This window comes from Trichechus manatus, unplaced genomic scaffold (genome assembly GCF_000243295.1).
Source record: "Trichechus manatus latirostris isolate Lorelei unplaced genomic scaffold, TriManLat1.0 scaffold00025, whole genome shotgun sequence".
NCBI classification, from domain to species: Eukaryota; Metazoa; Chordata; class Mammalia; order Sirenia; family Trichechidae; genus Trichechus; species Trichechus manatus.
This window is the reverse complement of record NW_004443961.1, coordinates 13,879,218-13,903,663: the sequence shown is the minus strand read 5'-3', so window position 1 is coordinate 13,903,663 and position 24,446 is coordinate 13,879,218. Positions and strand designations below refer to the sequence as shown.

General features: G+C 38.6%; 1 protein-coding gene across 1 annotated transcript in view; it reads left to right on the top strand.

The window, feature by feature from the left end:
- Positions 1–657: 657 nt before the first annotated feature.
- Positions 658–24,446, top strand: part of NFIB (nuclear factor I B) — a 247,631-nt gene continuing 223,842 nt past the window's right edge. The window contains exons 1-2 of the mRNA XM_012554698.2: positions 658–687; positions 6,635–7,166. Of these exons, the coding sequence (XP_012410152.1) occupies positions 658–687; positions 6,635–7,166 (562 nt within the window). The remainder of the gene's footprint in view (positions 688–6,634; positions 7,167–24,446) is intronic.

The following is a 24,446-nucleotide window of genomic DNA, read 5'->3' as shown; positions in this document are numbered from 1 at the left end:
CCCCGCCCCCACCCGGCCTCTCCTGCTGACGCCCCCCACCCGCGCACACTCGCTCACGCTCCCACTCGCGCACACACATGGTCGGCTCGCGGCAAAGTTTCGCTTGTGGTCGCCACTCCGGGATCCTGCCGCAGTGCTCGGGGCTGTAACCTTGAACTTTCCCAGCGCGGTGACACATTCTCTTCGCTCTCCCTCCCGCCCTCCCTCCCGCGCCACCCTCCCCGCCTTTTTTAAAAAAGCATTCCACCACCAACCACCACCCCGATCGAACCCACGCCGAACCTCCGCGCACCCCCTGGCTCCCAACACCACCAACTGCAAAGCAGAAAACAAATCCCCAAACCCAGGCGCAAAGCAGCCCACACCACCGGCGGCGGCAGCGGCCTCGGCGAGCACGGCCGGTGCACACGGACAGCAAGAGGGTTAAAAGTGTAGATTGGATTTCACCCCGGGAAATCTAGCACGCCGTGTGAACTTGAATCTTTGGCTATTTAAGGAGGACTGGGTTTGTTGTGAAGTTGCGGTGAGCCAGCGCTGAGCCCCGTCCTGATTGATCGCATCGCGGGGCGCAGATGACTGTAAAATGAATAGATGAAATTCTTGCTTCTCGAAGATTTTCTTGGGCATCTCCGGGAAAGTGCGTTGTAAGGCGAAGTCATGATGTATTCTCCCATCTGTCTCACTCAGGTACATCTCGCGGTCGCTCTCTTGAGCTTTCTCTCTAGCCAGCAATGCCTTTGTTTTGTTTTGTTGCTCTCGTCGTACGGACAATTAACGGCTTTACTTAACCTCCGCACACCGCGTCCTTTGCAGAAGTGGCCCCGAGTGGCGGCGGGATTTGCGGGCAGCGTGGGAGCCGGCGCTCGGCCCCTCGCCCACGGCCACCGCGCGCGGCCAGCCCCGCGCCCTGGGCACGGAGAGCGGCGCCCGTGCGTTGCCAGGGCGGCCAGGCCGGGCGAGGCCGCCGGGGTGGGCAGGGCCGGGGGGCTCCCCAAGTGCGGGCTTTCGGCTCAGCGCCCCCCTCCCAGGGTGCCCGCGGTCCCCGTCGGCCACTGGCATGCGGAGGCGGACTCCGGCTTTAGACGTGCTTTCGGGGGACCGAGTCTTAAAAACATCCAGTGAACTTGGGCGAGGGGACCAGAGCACGAGTCCATGTGGGCGCTGCAGGCGGTGGGCGGGCGGCGAAGCGAATCCGAGTTGTCCGTACGGGAACCCATTACTTTGCTTAATTTGGGGATCTGAAACCCTGGTCCACACCTTGGGGTTTCCCGTGACCGACCACAAAGGTGGTCTTCACGTTGACACGAGTTGGTTGGCCACGCTGAATGTTAAGGATTTTCACAACTTGTTCATTTTGTGCAGACCTGTTCATTTGACGATGTTTGAGGGTAGCTGCTAGGGCATAAAGTAATGCTGGAAAAGTCAGGTCTTTTTTTTTTCAAACTTTGAAAATTTGTCCTAGTACCTTAGGAAAAATGGTATGAAGCAAAATACTGGCTTTATACGTAAAACATGCACACACAGTTTATATCATTTTAAAGCAGACTGTCAAATGGAAAAGTGAGAAGACTAAACCGACTTACCTGGGCAGTTTTCATTGCTGCCCAGCTAACTGACCAACTAACTGACAAACTTAACTAATTATCTTAGCCTAGAATAGTTATTTAAAGCAGTATATTAAGCCTCTAAAGGTGTGGGACAGTTTACTTCAGCTTTTAGGGGAGCGTGCCACGAGTTGGTAATTGATAACCACACATTGGCATATAAACTAAACAGTTTTGAAGTGTCGGCTAGTCTTGGGTGTGTTTAAAATTAAAAAAATATATAACATTAAGAGGATGCATTTTTATAGTGGACAAATGATTAAGATTTCAGTAGTATGACAATTAGAAGCTGTTGTGATTCAAAAGGACTGAGGCATTCAGAAATTGTGAATGAAGATGAAAACAATGATAAGGCTTATTCAGTGATTGGATACAGTCCTGTAGCTTTTTGGCTGACACATTTTTTATTGTTTATATTTTGTTTGGCATCTGAGTATGATTGACTTAGATATGGCTATTTTCAGCAAGTAAATGTGCACTTTAATTTAACAAAACTGGAAAAATGGGTCGCTAAGCTATTTGTATTTTGAAAGCTATGAATGATAGCGGCCAATACATATGAGGAGTAAAATGTTTCAGGTGTAAGGAATTACCTTTTTACCTTTAGTATTACCCATCAGCAGGATTTTAAAAAATCTTCCTGGTAAACTACTTCCACTTGATACTATTTTTACACTGAGGTGATAACTGAAACATAGTTAAAACAAAATAAAGTAAGCTTTTCACTTACAAAGCACTGCATCACTTCTTCTCACCTGTAAAGTATTGAATAATTGTCCTCTTTTTTATATTAATTTATATTTGTGGCATCGGCTTTTTAGAAACATTGCTAGCGATTGCATTGCCTTTTCAGTTTCCTCTAAATATGTGTGTAAAAGTCACTAGCTTTATCTTAATTTGTGTAAGTCAAAAATAATATGGCAGCATCCTGACATATGGAATATTGGGAGCACATTCAGTCTAATCGTTCAGCTATCACGTTAGTATTCAGGGGTACATACTTACCAACACTAATTCAGGATAACTACCATTCTCTATTATTTTAATAATGTAAACCTGGATTGATACATTAAAGCTGTTTGTGGGGTTCAAGGCCTATGCTACAGAAGGAATTTCAGCTTTAGAATTTTCACTTCTCATCTCTATGTGATTTTATAGGTACTGAAAGGTATTGCAAAAGTGAGGAAACTTAACAGTTTTAGTCTGGTATCACAACCTGCTCGACATTGATGTAAGGGCCTAATATCTATAGCAAAACATTTTTTTTTTTTTTTTTTTAGTACCTGTAAATACAAAATAGAGTAACATTTCTAATTGATTGAGAACTTTAAAAAGTATCACAGTTGTTGCAATAATGTATCTAGGTTTTAGAAGGGATCTTAATTCAGAAGGAGCTACTGCTAAAGTTGATATTTAGCTAAGTGGTATGCTATAGTATTGGTTCCGGATAAACATAGCAACTGTAATTCAGATGTGAAAGGAAGCTTAAAAAATATCATATATGATTTAATAATTTGCTTTTCCTACAAATAACATAAACTTTAATAGTATAACTTTCGGTTGGCTTAATAGGATCAAGTATATATTTTTTTCTTCCAGTGTCTTCCAAGTTCTTTGAGTACATTTTTTTTTCATGGTTTATTGTTGTATAGCAATGCTCCTGGAAGACTTAGTATTTACTCTTCCACCTCTGCATTGATCTACTTTTCCATTCCTTTCATGGAAACCATTGTTTCCATGAAGAAAAAATAAATATGCCTAGTGGAATTAAGACTGTTTACTTTTATATTTGAAATTTGTAACTTCGTTGTTTTATCAGTTATGGAGTTCAGCGAAAGGAAGTTTTAAAAGGGAAAAAATTACTGAAATCTAATACATTTTAATAAAAAATTTGAAAGATGAAGGTAGCATATTACCTAAGCAGAGAGCCCTTAGATCTTAGATTTCTTACGTGTTTTTAGAACTTTTAATCAGGATAGTTGCCATGCTCCATAATCAGTGTTACTCAGAATCATTGAGAATGTATTGTCACTCAGTATTAGAAAACAGTCACACTTGGTAGGTGACATTTTAGTCTTGTTAATACAAAAATATATGTGGCTTATAGCACACCTCCACTAAGAATAATTTTTTGGGTCTGTCCCCTTGTCAAGTAAGTGTTTCACTTGAAAGGAATCCACATAATAGTGAAGCCCTGGAAGATATTAATAAGGCTACTTTGTGGTCTGAGGAAGTTTGCTACTTCTATTTATCAATAAGAAAAAAATGTATGTTTTAACATATTAAAACATTTTGTGTATGTTTACTAAGAAATTCCAAATCCAGCCCTCACATTTGCATTCTCATTATTTAAAATAATTTATTAAAAATTTGAGATATGTTACATGTTAAATGGTGACATTTATGGTCAAGTTTTGGAACTCAAGCAAATTTCATCAAAACTATGTTTGATGTCTTTATAAGAAAGTGAAATGTCACTGAACATAGTACTTAAGGACAAAAGTACTCGAGTGTTACTGCATTGCTTAATAGCTGTTAAAATAATATTGCCTTTTAAAAAACACAACAAGAATAAAAAGAGTGAGACAAAGCTTCCCCCCACCCTGTGTACGCCTTACATTTTCAAGTTTTAAGCTTATGATATGTATTTTTTGAATCATATCAATGAATCATAGTAAAAGTCGGATTATAGGAAGTGCGTTCGCAAAGCATGTTTAAGTCCACGTTTCCTGGAGCAGGCTTTCCTTTTGCATATATTTCTAAGGGGGATAAACAAAGTTTTTGTAGTTCCAGTGAAAGCTAAAAGCATGGCATCAGAAAGTGTATGGAGATAGGGAGGTCTTATCATGGGCTGTGGTTGCTGTGAGCAGGGCAGCCTTCCCACACAAAGAACAGATTGTGGTTTAACTCTTTCCATGGCCTAGTTTAATGTGCTCGCATAGTAACTGAATTGTTCAAATCTCTGCTGGAAACTACTGATCGGTTTAATGATTTCCTCTATGGCATTTGGTTATGCCTTATGCTGTGATGTAATCATCTGCATTCTGTATTGTTAATGAAATTTTGATTCATACTTATTTTCTGCAGAAAGATTTTTACTGCAGTATGTTAAAACACTTGATAACTTCGTTGATTGGGTGGGCTATGCACCTCTTTGGTAGCTGAACTGCAAATTGCTAATGTGACGCAGTCTGTAGCTTTGAAACTTTGAATTTCACCTTAAAAAGGGATTCATAACTATATGGAGTTTTTTGGACACCTTCTTTGTTAGAGTGGCATTAGTTGTACTTTTGTCATCTTTACCTAGTGGAATTAATCAGTCTGCTGGTTAAATAGAATTTATTCCACATAGTTCAGGTTGCCTAGTACTAGTATGTAAATTCTAACTTGGGATATAATCAGCTAGAGAGAGTTATTTTGTGGTTGGGGTGACACTATAGTCCATGTGACCAGAAAAGTGGTTGTGTGTGGTGCAAGGTCTCGTTTGCTTCAGCTCTTGAATTATTGTACATATCCATGTGCATGCACAGTGTGTTAAGCTCTTTCTCTGAACTGTAATAGGCCTGGGCTTATGAGATAGGTTTTACCTAAGGCAGGAAGTAGTGAAACACTGACTATGTTGGGAAGTAACTTGAAATAATCTTTAGGTAAAGATTATCCTTGCCACACCCCCTCCCTTAAAAAATACCCTTAGATGAAATGGGCAGGAAAAATGCAGGAGCCTAAAGGTAAACCACTTAATGTGAAAGGCAGGATACTATATGATCCATACATGTGCGGACTCACAAGCACATGCAGCCGTGCACCCATAGACCCGTCCAAGGATTCACATACGTGGCAAAGGAATTGCAAGGATTCCACAAAAGCAGTAACTGACCAGCAGTACGCTCCTCGTGTCGTGTCACCCTGCCACAGCGTGCAGAGACACAAACAATGTGAAGTTGGTGCCAAGTTGCCATTTTTCATTGTTCACCTCAGATTGATTTTTAAGAGGTTTCGAATAATTGTCATCCTCATGTGATCGGTTAACAAATTAACTGACTCTATGGGGCTTCAGGTTCTACAGGAAAGCTGCTGGGAGAACATTCCTGCAATTTTTGTTTTTCAACTTTATAAACTTTTATTTAAAAATGCAAGTGTGTGTGTGTGTGTCTGAGAGAAAACGTGTGTGCGTGTGCATGTGTGTGCTTGCATGTGTGCGTGTTTGCATGTGTGTGTGTGTGTTTGTGTGTGTATGTATGTGTGTGTGTGTTGGGGGAGAGAATGCACTGCTCAGAGTATGGAAACCTTCTGTTCAGGACACTTACGACAAGCTGTGTCCTTTGCCCACTTTCCCTCACTGTATACCGGTTTCTCTAGTTACCACTCTTGGAATGGTGCTGTTTCAGTGTTGGAATGTTGGACGTTTGATAAGAAAATGGATCAAGTTTAATGGCGCATGCTCTTTGTGCCACCAGCAGCCTCTTGCTGAGAGCATGCTCCAAAGCGGGAACTGTGTGGCATTACACTGAGCATCTATATGCTTTGTGTTTCTGTGCCACAGAGAAGAGAAATGAACTGTGGCATCGCTCCTGCCTTCTGAACAGCTCTGCTCCGATTTAAAAAAAAAAAAAAAAATCTCACTGTGTTCTTTGTAAAATGGTACTGCTTAGTGTTAGTTGGTCAATGAAATATTTAAATATTAAATTAGGTATCAGGAATCTTGGTGGTATATGTTTTTAATATAAGAGTATAAGATGCATGGCATTGGGGTGGAAGTGAGGGGGATGGGGTGAGAGTGGAGATACAAAATATAAACCTTAATTTGTTTTAGGAGGGAGAATCTACCTCTGAATTTTGGTGGAAAAGGGGCTGCTTGACATACTTTCTTTTCTTCTTGCCCTGCTATTTTGATAATTCTAAATAAGAAAGGAATGTGTTATTTTCATGCGTAACTTTTTATACTGAATTGGGAGCGGATTGTGGTCTTACTTTTTAAAATTAAACTGACTATGTGCGTCTTCTCCCCCCCGCCCCCCAATCTCCCACAGGATGAATTTCACCCATTCATCGAGGCACTTCTTCCACATGTCCGTGCAATCGCCTATACTTGGTTCAACCTGCAGGCTCGGAAACGCAAGTACTTTAAAAAGCATGAGAAGCGAATGTCAAAGGATGAAGAAAGAGCAGTCAAAGATGAGCTTCTCAGCGAAAAGCCTGAAATCAAACAGAAGTGGGCATCCAGGCTCCTGGCCAAACTGCGCAAAGATATCCGCCAGGAGTACCGAGAGGACTTTGTGCTTACCGTGACTGGCAAGAAGCACCCATGCTGTGTCTTATCCAATCCCGACCAGAAGGGTAAGATTAGGAGAATCGACTGCCTGCGACAGGCAGACAAAGTCTGGCGTCTGGATCTAGTCATGGTGATCCTGTTCAAAGGCATCCCCTTGGAAAGTACCGATGGAGAGCGGCTCATGAAATCCCCACATTGCACAAACCCAGCACTTTGTGTCCAGCCACATCATATCACAGTATCAGTTAAGGAGCTTGATTTGTTTTTGGCATACTACGTGCAGGAGCAAGGTAGGATCACATTGTTCTTTCTTCTAGTACGGCAAACACTGCCCACAAACCCCCGTGTACGGAGTATCTGGCTTGGGTTTAGATGGTCCTCGAGGCCTTAGATCTCCCCCACTCTCTCTGGGTGGCGTGATGTGCCTACTTCCACACACATGTACACTGCCATGTGCCCATGTGCAAGCTGTGTAATCAGACGCATATTTTCCATACCTGGATAGGCTTGGATATTTAAAGAAACATCACAAAGAGATGTGTTTTCGAGTGTCTTTGCAATAGGGTACACTGGACACAGAATAGCCTAAAAAATATAGTTAATCACCCTTCACTTTCTGTCCTAGACTGCGTGTCTTGCATCGTAGTCATCTTTTCCCGATTTGAAACTGTATGTTTATTTATGTATAGTCAAACCACTCTTTAATAATCTTTGCATTAGCCTCTTGACTAATCAGGTAGAGAAACTTTGTTCATGAATCCAGTACTATTGCACTGAAATAGAATTAACACTTACTATTGCAAAATGCTTAAGATTGCCAGTATCAAAAAGTATATCTTACATAGACTTAAATGTTTATGTAATTTTAATATTTCCATCAGCACCTACTTTTGATTGTATAATATTTGCTGTAGATTAAAGGGATTCTAGTTCTTGTTTTAAATAATTTGTTGTAATATTTTCCCAGAGTGACTTGGGATCACTTAATATTGTTAGTTTACTTGAATGCCAATTCATAAAACTTAACCGAGGAGGAAAGTGGAAGCTTTCCTTACAGAGCATTACAGAACAAAAACAGAAAGTAGACTGGTTACACTGGTTTCCAATAAATCTCAAAAAGAATGCAGAAACCGCAAACCATACCTATTTTTTAAAATACTCGATAAAGAAAGTGATATAAATGTTTCCTGAATAATTCACAAATAGGCGATACTTTTGCTGAGTATTTTTTGAAATATGTCCTTATTATTTTTATTTTTCTTAATATATTTTCCTTAAGTATATTGTCTTTCTTCAAATGATTGTATCAGGATATTGATTTCTTTGTGTTAGCAATCAGTCCATAGTAAAATGTAATTTTAAAAAGCAGCATACTAAAAGTGGACTGAAGTTCGATCTGCCACAGATGGTGGGTCATTTCTTAACGTGGCCTGGCATTAGGGAAAATGGCCTGCAGGTAGCCAGGCAGCAGACGGTTATCTGATGTTTGTTAGACAAATGTGGGATTGAATAAATTGATAGGAGCTTTATTATCATCTCTGAAAGTAAAATACCAAAATTGCTTTTTGACTTAGAACTCTAGGTGCTTACTAGGTGCTTTTTGTCTTTATACCTTGGAGATAGTTTTAGAGAGCTGCTTCAAATGTCAGTTTAAAATTTTTAATCTGATTTTAAATGATGGCGCTGGACATGGCACATTTGGAAATACTACATTTGGACTTTTCTTTATTAAAGAAGAAAAGAAGCAGTTAGTGCATTTATTATTTTTCATGTATTTAAGGATTAAAATCCCAGTAATGATGATTTTGGGAAAAATATATTTTCACCCTGTATGTTCTAAAATAAAAGCTCATTAACACATGACACTTAATTTGATTGACAGCTGTCTCAGAGGTGACATTTTAAGGTGGGCTGTATATATGTGTTGGATTGACTGTGAATGTGTTGTTACTGTTGTGGAAGTCAACGGTGGAAGTAAAGTTTTGAAAACTAGGTCATGTAATGTTTTAGTACAGGTCAGGGGAAGATTCGCGACTCCCTCACTGCTGCTCACGTTTTAACTTACTTGAAGGCTAGTCCTGGAGGTGTGCACGCATGCACATTCCCTCCCGGGGCAGGCAGCCAACTCTCTTGGTTTTGATGAACTGACAATAAAGAATGTATCCTTTGGATTTATAGGGATAGGTTGAAGAAAGAAAAATACATAAATGCTTTCTGTGTTGCACCATTGGTCAGGATACTCTTAAAGTTTTAAGCAACTCTTGGAGACCATGTTTCAGATAAAACCTTGATTCTGGCGGTGGTGTTTCGACAGTCTCTATTGTGAGAATCGTTCCTTATTTTACCCTGTGCAGCTCATCTGAATTCTCCGCTACCTGCCTGAGCCTCATCTCCTGTTAACATCTGTTTGCTCTTTCTTTGAAAAAGTCATATCAGGATGCTTTTGTGTTTTCCCTTTTTCAAAATTTGTATCTTTCTTTGTCAAGAGTAGGTTAATTATGTCATTTTGCAGCATGATTGATTAGAGAAGGCAGGTTTTAAAAGATAAGTCTGTAGTCAATCAGGGAGGGCTGCGCGTCTCACATCATGACTTTTTATTTCCCCTCAGAGTACGTGGAAACTCGCTAACGTTGGTTTATAAATCAGGTAAAGGAGTATAAAGAAAAACATGAAAGAAAAATCAGAAAAGAAAAATGTAATGTTTGCAATAGAATGAGCAACAAAATGACTACCCCCCTCCCTTTTTCTCTCTCTCTCCCCACTTCTAAACGACTGGGACAAAAACATGAGAAAGAACAGAGAGAATGCCAAAGATGGTTGCCACTGGCACCAGGATTGGCATCAGACCCTCTTTGTTTAGCTCAGGATGCCTGTGATTTGTTCATTGGCATCCGCATTGCAGTGTGGAATGATGTTACAATATATTGACAATTTCCAGATTTAGAAATGTCAATAGTCCTCTTGGTTATTTATACAAGATCACATACTGCATCTCTTCAAGAGAATGAAATAAAGACCAACATATAATAAAGTTCCACTGTTGACCAACTTTCTATGCCTTTCCTTTTCCCTCTTTCTTTTTTGGTTCAACCTATACTTTTTTTTTCCTTTTTCTCCCTTCTTCATGCGCAGCTGCCTCATCTTTTCTGAAATGTGGAAAGAGTTACTAGTGCTTTGACACAAACTATAGTGCTACATCTGCATTCGATATGGTTTTGGGGAAAATGTATGCATTTTGAAATCATTTTTGATATAGAGTTCATTAGACTCGCATCACATGGCCGCAAGGCAGTATTTTCTTTAAAGCTAAATCTCTTTGTTATTCAGCTTCTTCTGTGCTTATAGCCGAGTTGACCGCAGTTTATTCCATTTTACTATTTCTTTACATTAGCAAAGGGTCATGTTCGATGTAGTTGTTTATAAAATTACATAGCACTTTACCTAAAATGTACTCATCATTTGGGAGTAACTGCGTTTGAATCCATAAAATCATTTGACGTTATTGATTCAGAGGGCTGCGCTTCGGCTGTTTCGTTGCTACAAGAACCGCCATTTTGTTTGTGAAGTGCCAGGCGAGGGGAAAAAAAAGGCAGACACTGTGCTTGATGCCAATAATGGTTGCCAGTGGCACCGAGGTTGGCATCAGACCCTCTTTGTCTAGTTGCTGAATGCCTTTGATTCGTTGGTTGGCATCCGCATTGCAGTGGGCACACTGGAAAGTTTTTGACAATCCCTGAATAAAGGCTGCTGCTTGTTTGATGCAGCAAACCTTAGCTAATATAAAACCCTCCCCACCCCTTTTTTTAGGGGTTTATTTATTTATTTTTTTAAGACTGTGACAGATTAAAGGAAAAAAATAGCTGTATCCTGGCTTCCATTTTCCCGACGATATTAAAGATGTCCAATGATTCTTGGGCAGGTGGTACCTATTCCCCATATTGTCTTTGTTATTGCGTTCGTGAAAGCAAAGCAAAACAAAACAACCCAGGCAGGCCTTGCAGGACACACCCCACTGGGATGCAGGTTGTACTGCAGGATGCGGGGTGCACCTTGTAAGTGTGTGGAGCACTAGCCTGATGGAGTGATATGGAATGCATTCATTACGACTCTGTTGCTTTCAGTCACATTACTGCTTCTTTCTTATGCAATTCCCAGTTCCACACTTCCAAATTTTATAGTCATGCATTGAGAAGACTTCGCTTTCCTCTCTAGTCAATAACGTGTATCAGCGTAAATGTGAAGAAAATAAGAAAACCCTAACAAGGAAAGCTATGTGTTAAGGTCTGATATAAATCAATCATTCCTGAATTTCTCAATTCTGCCTCAAAATGTTGCCAAATTCTCAGTGCACAATTCTGCATGCCAGGAAAACCATCCGAAAGGCTAAAATAATTTTGGTTGAAGTTTCCTAGATAGTTGAGCATTAATATTCCTTTCCGGTTAACCACCATTATCTCGTTAACTAATAAGAAGGATTAGCAGTTCTACCCAAAGGGCTTCACAGAAGGAAGTATGGCCTATGGGAGGCCTTGAGTCGCCAGACTGTGTCCTGTCTGAAGGGGAAAAAAGGCAGATGGGGGGGACTGGGCTTTCTGTGAGGCAGAGACGGGTTTGGCAGAAAGAGTGAGGTCGCAACACAGTAAGAAGTTAAAGAATATCAAGAGATAGGCACCGTTGTCATGAATTTAATAGATTAGAGTTTAAACTAAATCAACCTAACTGATTTTTGGACTGTACTTTGCACTCTTATTAAACATGTTTTGCATTACTGAAGAGAGCCCAAAAGCCTCATTGCTATCATGAAAGAGTAGTTTCTTTTAGCCTTGTTGAACCCTGAACCTTGGGATCCGTTGCTGGATGGCCACCTTTGTTGTTTTCTTGTGAAATTGTTATCACAATTAAAGTATATTTTGAAGTTGTGAAAAAATGTGACTTGTTTACAGGGGAAGTTGTAATCGTTATTACTGGTTTGAAATAGAATCCTTCCTGGTTGTCACATATCATTAGCGAGGAAGCAAACGCTAAGAATTATTTTCCTCTTTCAGCTAGGGACTTTTAGAATCCTTTGGGGGAACAGTGATTTCTTTATGAAAAGCTTAAGCTGATAATTGTTTGCAAGTTAACAGTGTATTTTAACATTTTAATGCATTTCGCTTCATTTGCAGGTATTTTCTATGATGAGGAAAAATAAGCTTTCATAATTTGTTGAAAGGAGGCTGCTTTCTAGGATGATTTGGTGTGCTTGCATTGTGAAATGCTCAGAGAGCAGAAAGTTGGTGTGTAGGAGAAGTACTTTGTATGCGTGTTTGATTTAGGGGAGCACTACTAAGTGTTCCCATCTTGCATCCTGTCCTTGACTGAACTGTGAACTCTAGTGCACATTTGTTTGCATTCTGGCTCATACACATTTCATAAGATAAAGAAGGGCTCTTACTGACATGTCTTGCTCCTAGGCTTAATGAGACGTTTGTGGGAACATATATTGTAAGATAAGATACTTAGCAATTTTCTCACTGATAAGGAGAAAACACAGTCTAGGGGGCCAAAAGGTCACCCTCTGTGCCACGATGTCCCTGCCACAAGCTAGCTTTGCCAGACAATTCAAGAGTTAAACTCTGAGGCCCCAGTTGCCAGCTGGGAAGCTTGGCATCTGTGTTCTGATATGGCAAACTAAGTTCTTGCATTGCTGTTAATATGATCTCACTTTTCAAAGGGAGAGGGGACAGAGAGAAGACTCATCTGTTACATCAATTATGATTTTCAAATATTAAAAAAATACAGTGACCCACTTTGTGGAAGCAGCAAAGGTAGTTAAAATAGTCTACTGACAGCATTAGGCACCCCACCTTTATAATCCCTCCCATATACACAGCACTGTGGATTTTTAAATAAAAATATTCATCTAGATTATGTGTTTGGATTTGCGAATTTAGTGCACTATGCCTTTTGTGTGGTAAAATAACTCCGTATGTGAAAGAACCGAAATAACGCTCATTGTTCAAGAATAATGGCTAATTTGGGGGAACTGTGCAGGCAGTGATGGAAGATGATAGTTGGGTCCCCTAAAGAATGGAGTCCCCCTTTCTGATAGAGTTATAGTCTATGCCTGGAGACTTAGAGGTAGGCAGGAGAGATTTAGAGAGGCCGCCTATTGCCACAGCTTTAATTCTTTAAAGTTTCTGTTTTCTAAAATGACACTTTTAGAAGTATAAGCAAACATAGATGTAATACAAATTTGTTTTAGATTTGGTGAGTTAAAAAAAAAAATTTACTTATTTTTGCCTTAATTTAGAAGTTAGGAAGAAACCGCCAAGAGGAAATTAAAGTTTCAATCCTCTATTAACTTTTTCTTCTGAATTTGGTGCTGTAATTTGAAGCAACAAGTCATGATATCCAGCTTAGTAAAGTCTTTCTCCTCATTGCATTCTGCAAGATTAATCTGAAAAACTAGACCGATGGGCTTAAAAACGTTGTTGGTTTTATGTCACCGTTTTACTCTTGCCATCTTTGTTGACCAGTGAAGAGTTTCAGCACCTGAAGAAGGAGGGGTCCAATGGGAGGCTGGGGTAGAATTCTCTGAAATTCTTAAAAATTGAGATAAGTTAGTTTTCATTTCTGTCAGCACAGTAGCTTCCATGATAACTGGCTTTATCATCAAAGTATAGTTATTGCTTTGTTTTGAGACTTATTGTTTGCAGAGAGTAGACACAGCATATGAAACACTGGTTAAAATAAGTAATTATTAAATAATGGAAAATTCTGGGCAAAAGCATGGGGGATCCCTTGCTCTTCCACTAGCTTTTGGGTAAAAGTTTCCCGTTAGCTTATGAAAGGATAGTATTGATGATATTGCTGGATTTACACCATACCTTTCCTAGTTTGAAGTTTATAAAAGTAGGTCTTGTGACACTTGAGAAGGTTTTCAGTGTATAGGCTATGGCAGAGCAAATGATTAGCCAACGTGATGTTCAAAGGAAAGTTTCCCTACTTTTTCCCCCTCCATCCTTGTGGAGGAGGAATAATTTTAGAAATCTCAAGGACTAGTGGTTATGCGATCGGAAACTCAAGTTCTTAAACAGCAGTGTGCCTCAGCGCCAAGCATAGCAAGAAGAGACGCTTCCTCTTGATCGCGCTCACTTTTCTGTGGCACGGTGTTAGGTCCTTGAGCTCCAATTATGCGATGTGGTTAATTTAACTGAATTCAGTTGTTAGGATTTGGCATGAAGAATAAATCATCAGACTACAGAGAACGTGTGCAAACTAAGTGCCTGTAGTGAGGAGTGAGTCTGCAGGATTAGGTTGTATTAAGGCTGAACGTTACAGGATGTGAGCCTAATGGGACTTGAGGGGTTGGGCATTTTGGTTGTTATATTATTCAGAAAATTGGAAGAAACGGCTACCAATTAACCAATAAGGTGGAAAGACCTTAAGGCTGAATTGAAGGCCGCAGGTACAAAACAGTAAATCCTCAAAATTTAAATGGAGCAGTGTTCTAAGATGGGAAAGCAAACTATTCATGTACATAAATATATTGTTTATAATAAAATACTTATGTACACATAGTCCCTCTGTTTATGATGATAGTTTCAACAAGACGGCGTTGATGAATCACAGACAAATTAAAGAATTCTGAATAAGGACTATATAATTGAAAATGGGGGTTGATGGATGAAGTAATTTTACTAGCTGAAAGTTGCCTGGGGGTTAGGTATTTTCAGAATCTCACTTTAAGGCACTTCAGAGCATGTAGTCAGTTATTGATGAGGAACAAATCAGTTGAAAGCGGGATTTGTTTAAACAAGTGCAAAGTAAAATAAGAATCGCATTTGAGGAATAAAAAATTCTTCAGTGCTAAATATATGCAGTTTTAAAATTCTGGTTAGCTTCAACTCCATTTCTCAAAATAGGAAATTTAACACATAGTATTCAATGGAAGTTTTAAAATGTTGTGTCTCCCATAAAACAACATAAAATCACTTAACAAGCATCAATTTGGTGATACTAATATATATTCTCATTCTGAATGAAGCTGAAGATTTTTTCAAAAACTTGATTTTTGTCGTCCACATATAAAAACAACTACATGGAGAAGAAATATATTTCCGTAGCAGAGAATGGTAGAGTTTGGGACAAAAATCTAATCCTTAGCACAGATGTTAAGAGAGCTATTTGTAACAAGGTATATTCTGTAATTCATGTGAGTGGGGAATTACATTTATGCCAATGTTAATAATATGAGTATGTCAATATGAAGTCTATACCCATCTATTAGTGAATTCTAAAGTGTGAAAAATGTTCTGACATCTGCAGTTTCTGGATGGATTACCTTAAATTTGCTATGCTATGTTAAAAGCCTTGTTTTATGAGGTCAGTCTCAGCTTCTGGCCTTGGTGTCAGGAACCCTGCTACACGATGCAACTTGCCTTGTTAGGTTTAATTGACCAAAGCTGATGTGTTAAAACAATTCATTTGTGCTGTAACTTATGCCGGGGCTAAGTTGCTACCTGAATCCCTTGACCTTGACTTGTCTGGGTCATGAAATGGCTGCAAGCTGTTTTGACCTTTCTATTGTGTGGTAATGTCACTGTTTCCTCTTATTCTTTTATGGTAATAGCCGACAAAAAAGCCCCAGCCCTGACTTTACACCCCAGTGGATTCCAGGCATCCCTCTGCAGTGGCTCTGTCTTCTGTTTGACATGGTCTGGCTGTAGAAGTGACTTTCTTTTGTTTGCTGACAGTGATGGGGACAAATTTGCGGTCCTCCTTGGTACAGGAGGTAGGGAGAGCATTCTGGCATTCGGAAGGATTTGGAGTTCTTCTGCTTCGATTTTCAGTTTCTGTGTTTTATGATGATGCACCACATAATTTCCCGTACCCCACTCTTCTGAGGTTGAATTTTCGGTTCTTTATATTTACGGTTTCCTTAATAATGACTTTTCAACCTTTTCAGCCGTTATAATAAAAATATTTTATTCTTACTATAGGGAGTTGAAGTGGTCACTTCAGTTATGCTTTTGGTGACCAAAGTGTAAGCCCTCAAATGACTGACTGTTAAACATCACGCTGTAAATGTTTGTCCAGTATTGGAAAAAGCTGTATCCTAAATATGTATATTTAAAAAAAAGTTTTGGTTTTGTTTTTTATCGAGAGTGATGTGGTAACTCTGTATCCCATCTTATAATTTATATTACAGTTTTAAGGGAAGCCCATTCTTTGTGACTTAAATAGCTAAATTTCATGATAGCGTAGAGAATCGTTAGTAAATATGAAGTTTCTATTTCTGTGGGCTTTTTTTTGTTTCTAATAAGTGAAATTAAATATTGATTTCTAATGAATACAAAGATTTGTTTCTCTTCTTCCTAAAGACCTCACAGGCAAAAACAGAATTTTACTTCTGATCTTCTCTTCTGCACCAGTGAAATAATTTTATTTTTAAAATATTGGAAATGTCTTCTGAAATGTAAAAACACAGATATTTTTACCCTACCAAATTTTTCTTTGCCAAATATGACATTGTAGTTCATGATTTTTCCTATATTTGCCAGATTAAATATTTAAAATCCAAGCTGTTATGTTTTATTTTTAACTTATTAGAGGCAAAAAGGAAGTTTAAGTTAGACTGTGCATTTCCTTGTATGTCGCATACTGTTTATACATGTGTGTGGATACACTGGCAGATGAGAGGCAGTGTGGCACAGGGACTAGAATCTTGGAAATAGCACTAGATTTTTGTATTCCCATTTAAAAAATATCCGTAAATAGCAGGTAAGAAGCGTTGTGTGTGTGTTTTTTAACTATTTTTTTCCATGAATGTTTGCAAGATTGGCAAATTTAAGTCCTTTTCAGAATTAACCATGTTGATAACCCGTCCTACAGAGGAAAGGTGAATGAAATGCATGGACTTTGTCAGTCAGCAGCCTCAGATTCTCTCTCCTCGCCGATAAAAACCAATCTAGACTAGAAAATGCCTCTCTTGCCTTTCTGCTCATCCATTGCTTCCCCAGTGCTGGAGTCAGGTTTGGATGTGGTTAGTGGGTAATAACAGTGGGAGAGTGGCATGAGAACAGCAACCAGCCACTGAGGACTTAAAAAGCAAAAAAACAAAAAACTAAGATATTCTCCAGAAGTCTGCCTCAGTTCCTCCATTGAAAGGATGTTAAACTGATCTCAGTTGTTGAGTTGAAGAGGTTAAGTTCCTGGACCATGGATAGTTGGTGGGTGCTGGTGTGTGTGTGTGTCTATGGGTGTGTGTATATATTTTGGGGAGGAGTGGAAGGAGAGAAGTGAAGATGGAAAAAGAGGAGAGTGGTAAGGCTTAGATATTGCAGGAATTAAGAGAGACGGTTCATTCATAGATTGAAGAGTAACTAATGTACAATTTAAAATATTCTGTTTTCCTTTGAATTTTGGATTGCTTTCAGAGTTGAGCAGATCTCCCTTCTCCCAGCCTTTTTAGTTTTTGTAGAACATAGTAAGTGTATAGAATCTGACATTTTGGGTTGTAGTCTTGGTTCTGCCCTTTATTGGCTTTGTGACCTTAGTCAAGTCACTTAACCTCCCTGTGTCTTGGTTTTCTGTTTGTAAAAAGGGACTGAAATACCTACTGCATAGGATTGTTTTAGGGTTACATGAAATAATGCATGTAAATAAAACAAAATTAGTAACAGCAGTTGTTATTGTTGTTAGGTGCTGTCGAGTTGATTTTGATTCATAGTGACCCCATGTGACAGAGCAGAACTGCCCCATAGGGTTTTCTAGGCTGTAATCTTTACAGGGGCAGATCACCATGTCTTTCTCCTGTGGAGCTGCTGGGTGAGTTGGAACTGCCAACCTTTCAGTTAACAGCCAAGCACTTAACCACTGTGCCACCAAGTCTCTTTAATAATAGCAATTATTACTGTATAATAAGACTTTTTAACCTAAGCTAGACTTCCAGAGAAACTGTCTAGTCATGAAGAGAAGGAGTGATTGGGTGTTGTATCAAGAGGTCCTCAAATAGTTTATATGTATCTCAGGTGATAAGACATTCCAGAAAGAAAACAAAAGTCCTGACCACAGTCATGTGTATAGATATTGATTAATGGGAACCCTGAATGTCGGCACATGAAGTTAGCTAGTTGTGCATAGTTTTAAAGCCTGTTTAAATTAGAATCACTGTACAGTTTTAGAAATTCTTTATACAGGTTTACTAGAGAATACATTTCATGATCAATCTAGGAGTATTTGAAAGGAAGGAAGAAAATAATTTGATAAGTGGCTCTTAGAATAAATAACTTTGGTGTCGAATGGAGGGTGTCTTAGCAGGTGCTTGTAACGCATGTCACTCATACCAGCACTCTAATAAAAGCATAAGACTTTCATTTACAAAAACATCACAGTGCCAACATTTGGGAGAACTCCACTTGTGTTTTAGATTTGGTTGGACAGAAGTGATGATGATGTGGCTAGACTGGATTGTTCTCGAACAAGGACAAGTTGTTGGTTTTTACAGACTCTTTTTAAGTCGGAAAGCGTCTTACTTAAAACTGACTTTTAGTTGGGTCAAACCTCAAAATGTTTAATTAGTAACGTAAACTGTTTTGACTTTATTGTCATTTAACTCATCTTTAAGTCAGTCTTCTCCATCCCTCCTTTTTATGGGGTTAAGACAGTTAAATACTAGAGCTGTAAAGAAAAAAGAGTTAATATTTATTACTTAATATGATTTAATTTTTACTAGGAACAACTGGAAACCGAATAGGAAGTGGTTAGAACATTTACTTTTTTTCTAAACTAGATTTGGGATTATTGTCCATAACTTGTGTGGCACTTGTTGCTTGGCTCCATGTGATCCCAGGGGCAAGTTTGTGGCCAGATCCTTAGGGCAACTAGCCATGGTTAGTGATTGCACTCCTCACTTGCTTTGGACAGCAGGTTTGGAAAGTGGAGAGATTAACCCATATCCTCAGTCCCTACTAGGGGAATACCGTAAATCACATGTCACATTGATGCAGTGTGAAAAAAGCATCATATTCTTTTATGAAGTATTTTATAATAATGTTTATCATATAACTAGGGGCTCTAACCAGGAGTTAATAGGAAAAGTCGTTTCACTGTTTGCACATTAGTTAAAGAGTAACTAGGGTGTGCAGAAAGCAGAATCAGAACATTGATTAGCTTGTTTAGATTCTGGCACATAAGTTTTAATAATCTGTGTCATGCCTTGTCTTTTTGAGAACATACTTGGCATTTAGCTGCTGTTCTGTTCTTGGATACACAAAAATCAAAAAGCAAGTATTTTAATACATGAAACAAATTGCATCCAAAATTTTTTAAGAAATGTAAACTGGATTGCTCCTAATAGCAGAAGGATTTGGTGTTTTGTCTTTCTAATGCATTAGAAAAGATTTGCTTACATTTATGACTTAAAGTTGATGTTGACCTCAAAGGGGAGCACATACATGGTTCTTAAATACTGATTTCCTTTCACAGCCTTCTGGAGATGCTTACGTACTCCTCTAAATTTCCCGATGGTAAAGCATCAGTATTTTTGGATATGACTTAGAGTTATCATGTAACAATTTCTGTTCTATTTACAGTCACCAAATAAGGGAAAAGCTGCTTATAGTAATATGAGGATCACTGGTCTTGCAATAATTAAATAGACTTGTTATACTACATTAATCCCTTTTGGAACATTTGGAATGACTTTTTAGTACTAACAAACACAGCATTAGAGCCTACAATTAATCTGCTTTTTGTATCCAATGTTGGTATAATATAAAACATGTGTATAGAGAAACATATTTCAGGTTTAAGAGGAGTTCATGGGAGGACAAAATGAAATTATATTGAACTGTCGAACAATACAAACATAATTCCAAGTACTGATGTAATATGGAATTCGTTTAGAATCAGCAGAGGTAGAGAGATTGTTCTTAGTGAGTTTTTGTATTTTGGTGAATACTATATTTGAGCTCTCAGAATGACTTTTCTTCCAAGATCCACGTTTTGTACATGACACACCAGGTATACCCGTTGCCATCAAGTTGGTTCTGACTCTTAGCGACCCTATATACGACCAGGTATATGCAGTATGAAATAGAAACATTTGTTCTGTCTCTGTCCAAGAGGTTGCATTAATACCTTGTGAGCTAGTGTTTCTGGGTACCTGCCATGGACACAGCTATTTATTAATCCTTGAGAAAATTAAGTACACCAGATTTTAAAGTCCGGTCCGGTTTTGTTCTGCATTTTCACAGAAATGGTTTAAGTTTATGATAGACTCCGCATTCACTATTCAACCAGCATTATTGCAGATTTGTTGGAGGAGTTCGGATTATGTTTATATCTCATCTTATGGAAGCACCATGAGGCATACTTTCTCCTCAATGCGGCCTCCTTAATTGCTGTTGAGTTTTTTGCACCCGGGATGTGAATTTAATCTAGCATGTACCAGTTACAGGGAAAATATTTCGTGAAGGCTGAAGTATTAGTCTAATTCCAGGACAGATTGCATGCTTATGTACAGAGTACTATGGAAATGCTGAGATTATTGAGTGGTTTGCAGCCATTTTAGACCATGTGCCTGGGACCAGCTAACACATTGTCAGGGAAAAACATGATGTAGCAACAATATTAGATCATGCAAATGAGACTACTGAATAGTAATAGTTATGGGCAATATTTTGGAAAACACTGATTAGTGACAGTTTTATTACAGCAAATGTATGTATCAAGTCCCCAGATTTCATTGTAATGTACTGAAAACAGATGTCAAAGTGTCCCAAACAGAATTTCATGGTTAATCTACATATTGCATTGAAAGTACAAACCAACCATTTAGAATTCTGTTATTTAATCCTTTTAGACGGAATGAAAATATACAATTTAGATTTACTCCATTCTTTCTTTTAATTTCAGTTTTTGTTTTCTAGGGGCTGATGATAAATTATTTTTCTGTTTGCTATTTTCTTAAGATGCATATGGGAGAAGACATATCTGCATGTGGACATGGTTTTACTTAATATACTTTGAACTGTAAGTTTCTGAACGTAAGGTCTTTGCATTAAAAAAAGAAAGAAAGAAAGAAAGAAAAATTAGGCTCTAAATTATTTAGTGACCCAGTAATGGAATTACCTCCTTCTATTCCTTTGTTTACTGACATAGAGTTTCACTATATGCCACATAGCTATGGAGGCAGTAAGTGGAAATGGAAGAGAAGAAAATTTGGGGCACTACTGCTTGCAAGTTCCTGTGAGATTTTGGGCCCCTCAGTGACTCAGTTTCTTTATCTGTCAGGTGAGGAATTTGGCCTAGAAGACTCTCCACTGCTCCTTAGATCTCTAGCATCCTAGGAATTTGGCTTCTGTTTACCTTGCAGAAGGATGATCCCCTTCATATTCAGCAATATTTAAGTGACATTTAGCATACTATTGTTAAATTTGGGGGCTTAATATATTTTATTTATTAAAAAGAAACAGAAAATGTGTAACCTGATTCTTGAGTAACACTTCCATGTTGCTCAGTTCAAAGTTCAATAGTCAAATCATTTGGTTCAGTCTAAATAAAAAGCTTGTTTTTAAAGAAAGAGGCCTCTAACTCACAGAATTTTAAAGCTGGGAGAATCCCTACAGACCCCCTCATTTTACAGCTGTGGATACTGAGTCTAAGAGGCCCAAAGCCACTTCGGTTGCTTATGTTAGTTTTACTGCTACCTGGGCATAAATAAGCAAATAATTTCGTATAACGAGACGTGTTATTTTGTGAATATAGCAGCAAATATTTTAAAGGCCCATGGAGGAAACAGCATGATTAAAAGTCAAAGGACTTTAATTATTGTTTATAATTTATTGAAGTCAGTTGATCCACGAGTCCAGTTTTTCTTTTATACTTTTTCATAGGATGTGTTTTAATGAAGTCAATTTGCAGCCACGGTTTGTGGGGCTTCTTTGATTTCTCCATGAGAATGACTGCCTTTCTCTTTCTCAGTGGATGGAAAACACACTAACTTATGGTCGGTCATATCAAGGATTTGACAGTGATTGGAAAACAACGGGAAACCCTGGTGGTGTAGTGGTTAAGAGCTATGGCCTAGAAGACTCAGGTCAGCAGTTTGGATCCACCAGCCATGCCTTGGAAACTCTACGGGGCAGTTCTACTCTGTCCTATAGGGTCGCTATGAGTTGGAATTGACTCGAAGGCCACGGGTTTTTTGGTTTTGGAAAACAAGGAGGATCCATTAAAAATGTACTGCCAGATTTGCATCAGTATTAAAGGTCATATTTGAGATCGGTTGTAAGCAAAACTTCCCTTTTTTCCTGAAAACCAGATGTTTGAAGAAAAGGTGGAAGCTAGTTATGAAGAATTGTTTTAAGTTCTGTTTCCTGGATGTCTACAATTTTCAGATTAGTTTGGCAGTTACCAGGTCTCCATTTTCCTTTGTATGGTATATATCTCTCCTCTCAGTTAAAAAACTGCATTTTTGGGGGGGGCGGGGAGTTTAAAACAAACATCCACATACCTTCTTTTATTTAAGAGATGTGTTTCTAAGAACTTTTTCTTAGTTTAATTTTTAGAATCTAAACATTAAATTCACAAGTGAAATTCAATTTCAAAAAGAAACCTTCAATGAATCCTTTTTTTTAAGATAAGAATTATTTTGTAACATGAAAGATTCATCTGTAATTTGTGTTTTAACGTGCTTGTGTATATTAAGGCACCCCTGAATACAGTAGAGAGCCCTGGTGGTGCGGTGGTTAAGAGATCGGCTGCTAACCAAAAGGTTGACAGTTCAAATCCACCAGCTGCTCCTTGGAAACCCTATGGAGCAGTTCTGCTCTGTCCTGTAGGGTCTCCATGAGTCAGAATCGACTCGACGGCAACAAGAATACAGTAGAGATTGATAAATTAAAGCAGAGATATTAGCAGCATTAAAAAAAAGTTTAGTATCAGCTACCTCTAGTAGCTAATTTTCAGTTTGATGATTTGTGGAGAAAGTTTGAAAGCATCTTTTAAAGGCACAATTGTAGATGGAAAAATAGATAAAGACGGGTTTTATGCAGTCGTTAAGCGTATGGCTGCTATTTGAAAGATTGGGGGTTCGAACCCACCCAGCAGCTTCATAGGAGAAAGACTTAGTGATCTGTTCCTGTAAAGACTACAGTCTAGAAAACCTTATGGGGCAATTCTACTCTGTCACATGGGGTCACTATGAGTTGGAATTGACTTGACGGCACCTAATAACAACAATTATCAAGTGCGTGAAATCAAAACCGATGGAAATGTTATGGGAATGCACTGTAACGTAAGTATGCATGCATGAATGAATGAATATACATCATTTAAATTGAATATAGACCAACCAAAACAAATACATTGCCATCGGGTCGATTCCAACTCATAGTGACCCTATAGGACAGAGTAGAACTGCCCCATAGGGCTGGTGGATTCAAACTGCTGACCTTTTGGTTAGCAGCCAAACTCTCAACCACTGCACCACCAGGGCCCCTATACCCAGCATAGTAGGTACCAAAACTATCTGCCGTCAAATAGACTCCGACTCACGGTGACTCCATGTGTGTCAGAGTAGAAATGTGCTCCATAGGGTTTTCAGTGGCTGATTTTTTGGAGGCACCTATAGGCTGACTCAACCCTCCAATCTTTCAGTTAGCAGCCAAATGCATTAACCATTTGCACCACCCAGGGACTCTTGCTTATAGTAGTTACTCATTACTTCTGTGTTCAATGAATGAATGTTCACCACGTTTCGCTGAGCATTCCAGAAGACTTGGCCTCTTTTTTTGCAGGGCAAAACATTCAGTTAGAGACAATGCAATAACAAAAATGAGAAGAAAAAAATATTAAATATAGCAAGAAATTCAAATATTGTAGTTGCCATGTAAGGTCTTAAAATCTATCTCTAAAGAAGTGAATGAATCATAGCAAATCACAATGTTCCTTTCAGTATTTGTGAGTGACTTAAGGAAACAGCCTTTCCTAGGAGCCATAAAGACATGCTGGATTCCTGTATAAATTCCTTGTTAGAATCCAGTATACTTTACTACTATCCATTTTTCATAAAGCCTTTCATTTGAGTTATAAGAAAATTCCGACATGAACATAATTGGAAACAAAAGCGAACGTACCCATAACTGTTGCCTAGCAGGGGATACTCAAGCCCCTGGTATTTTTGTAGGAAACCAAGACTTTAAAATCCCAAACATTTTCATGGGCTTGAATGGTGATATATACCGATGTGTTTGTATGTCTGTGTGTGTATGCCTAAATATATTTAAAAGTTGCTATGAGTCAGAACTAACTCAATGGTGTTTAACAATGACAACGACAAATATATTTAAAAATGTATGTATTTCTTTTTTAAAAAAACATATACACCTTCTTCTCACTTATCAACTCTCTCCTTATCTGACATTTTGCATTTATGACAATAGCAAAAAATCTACTGTCCAACAATTTTGTGCATTAAGGATGTACATCTGGCAGTAATGAACGCTGAAGTGTGAGGCAAGAGTAACACTAGCTTTGATGGTTAAGATTATGTGCCAGCTTGGCTGGACCATGATTCTCAG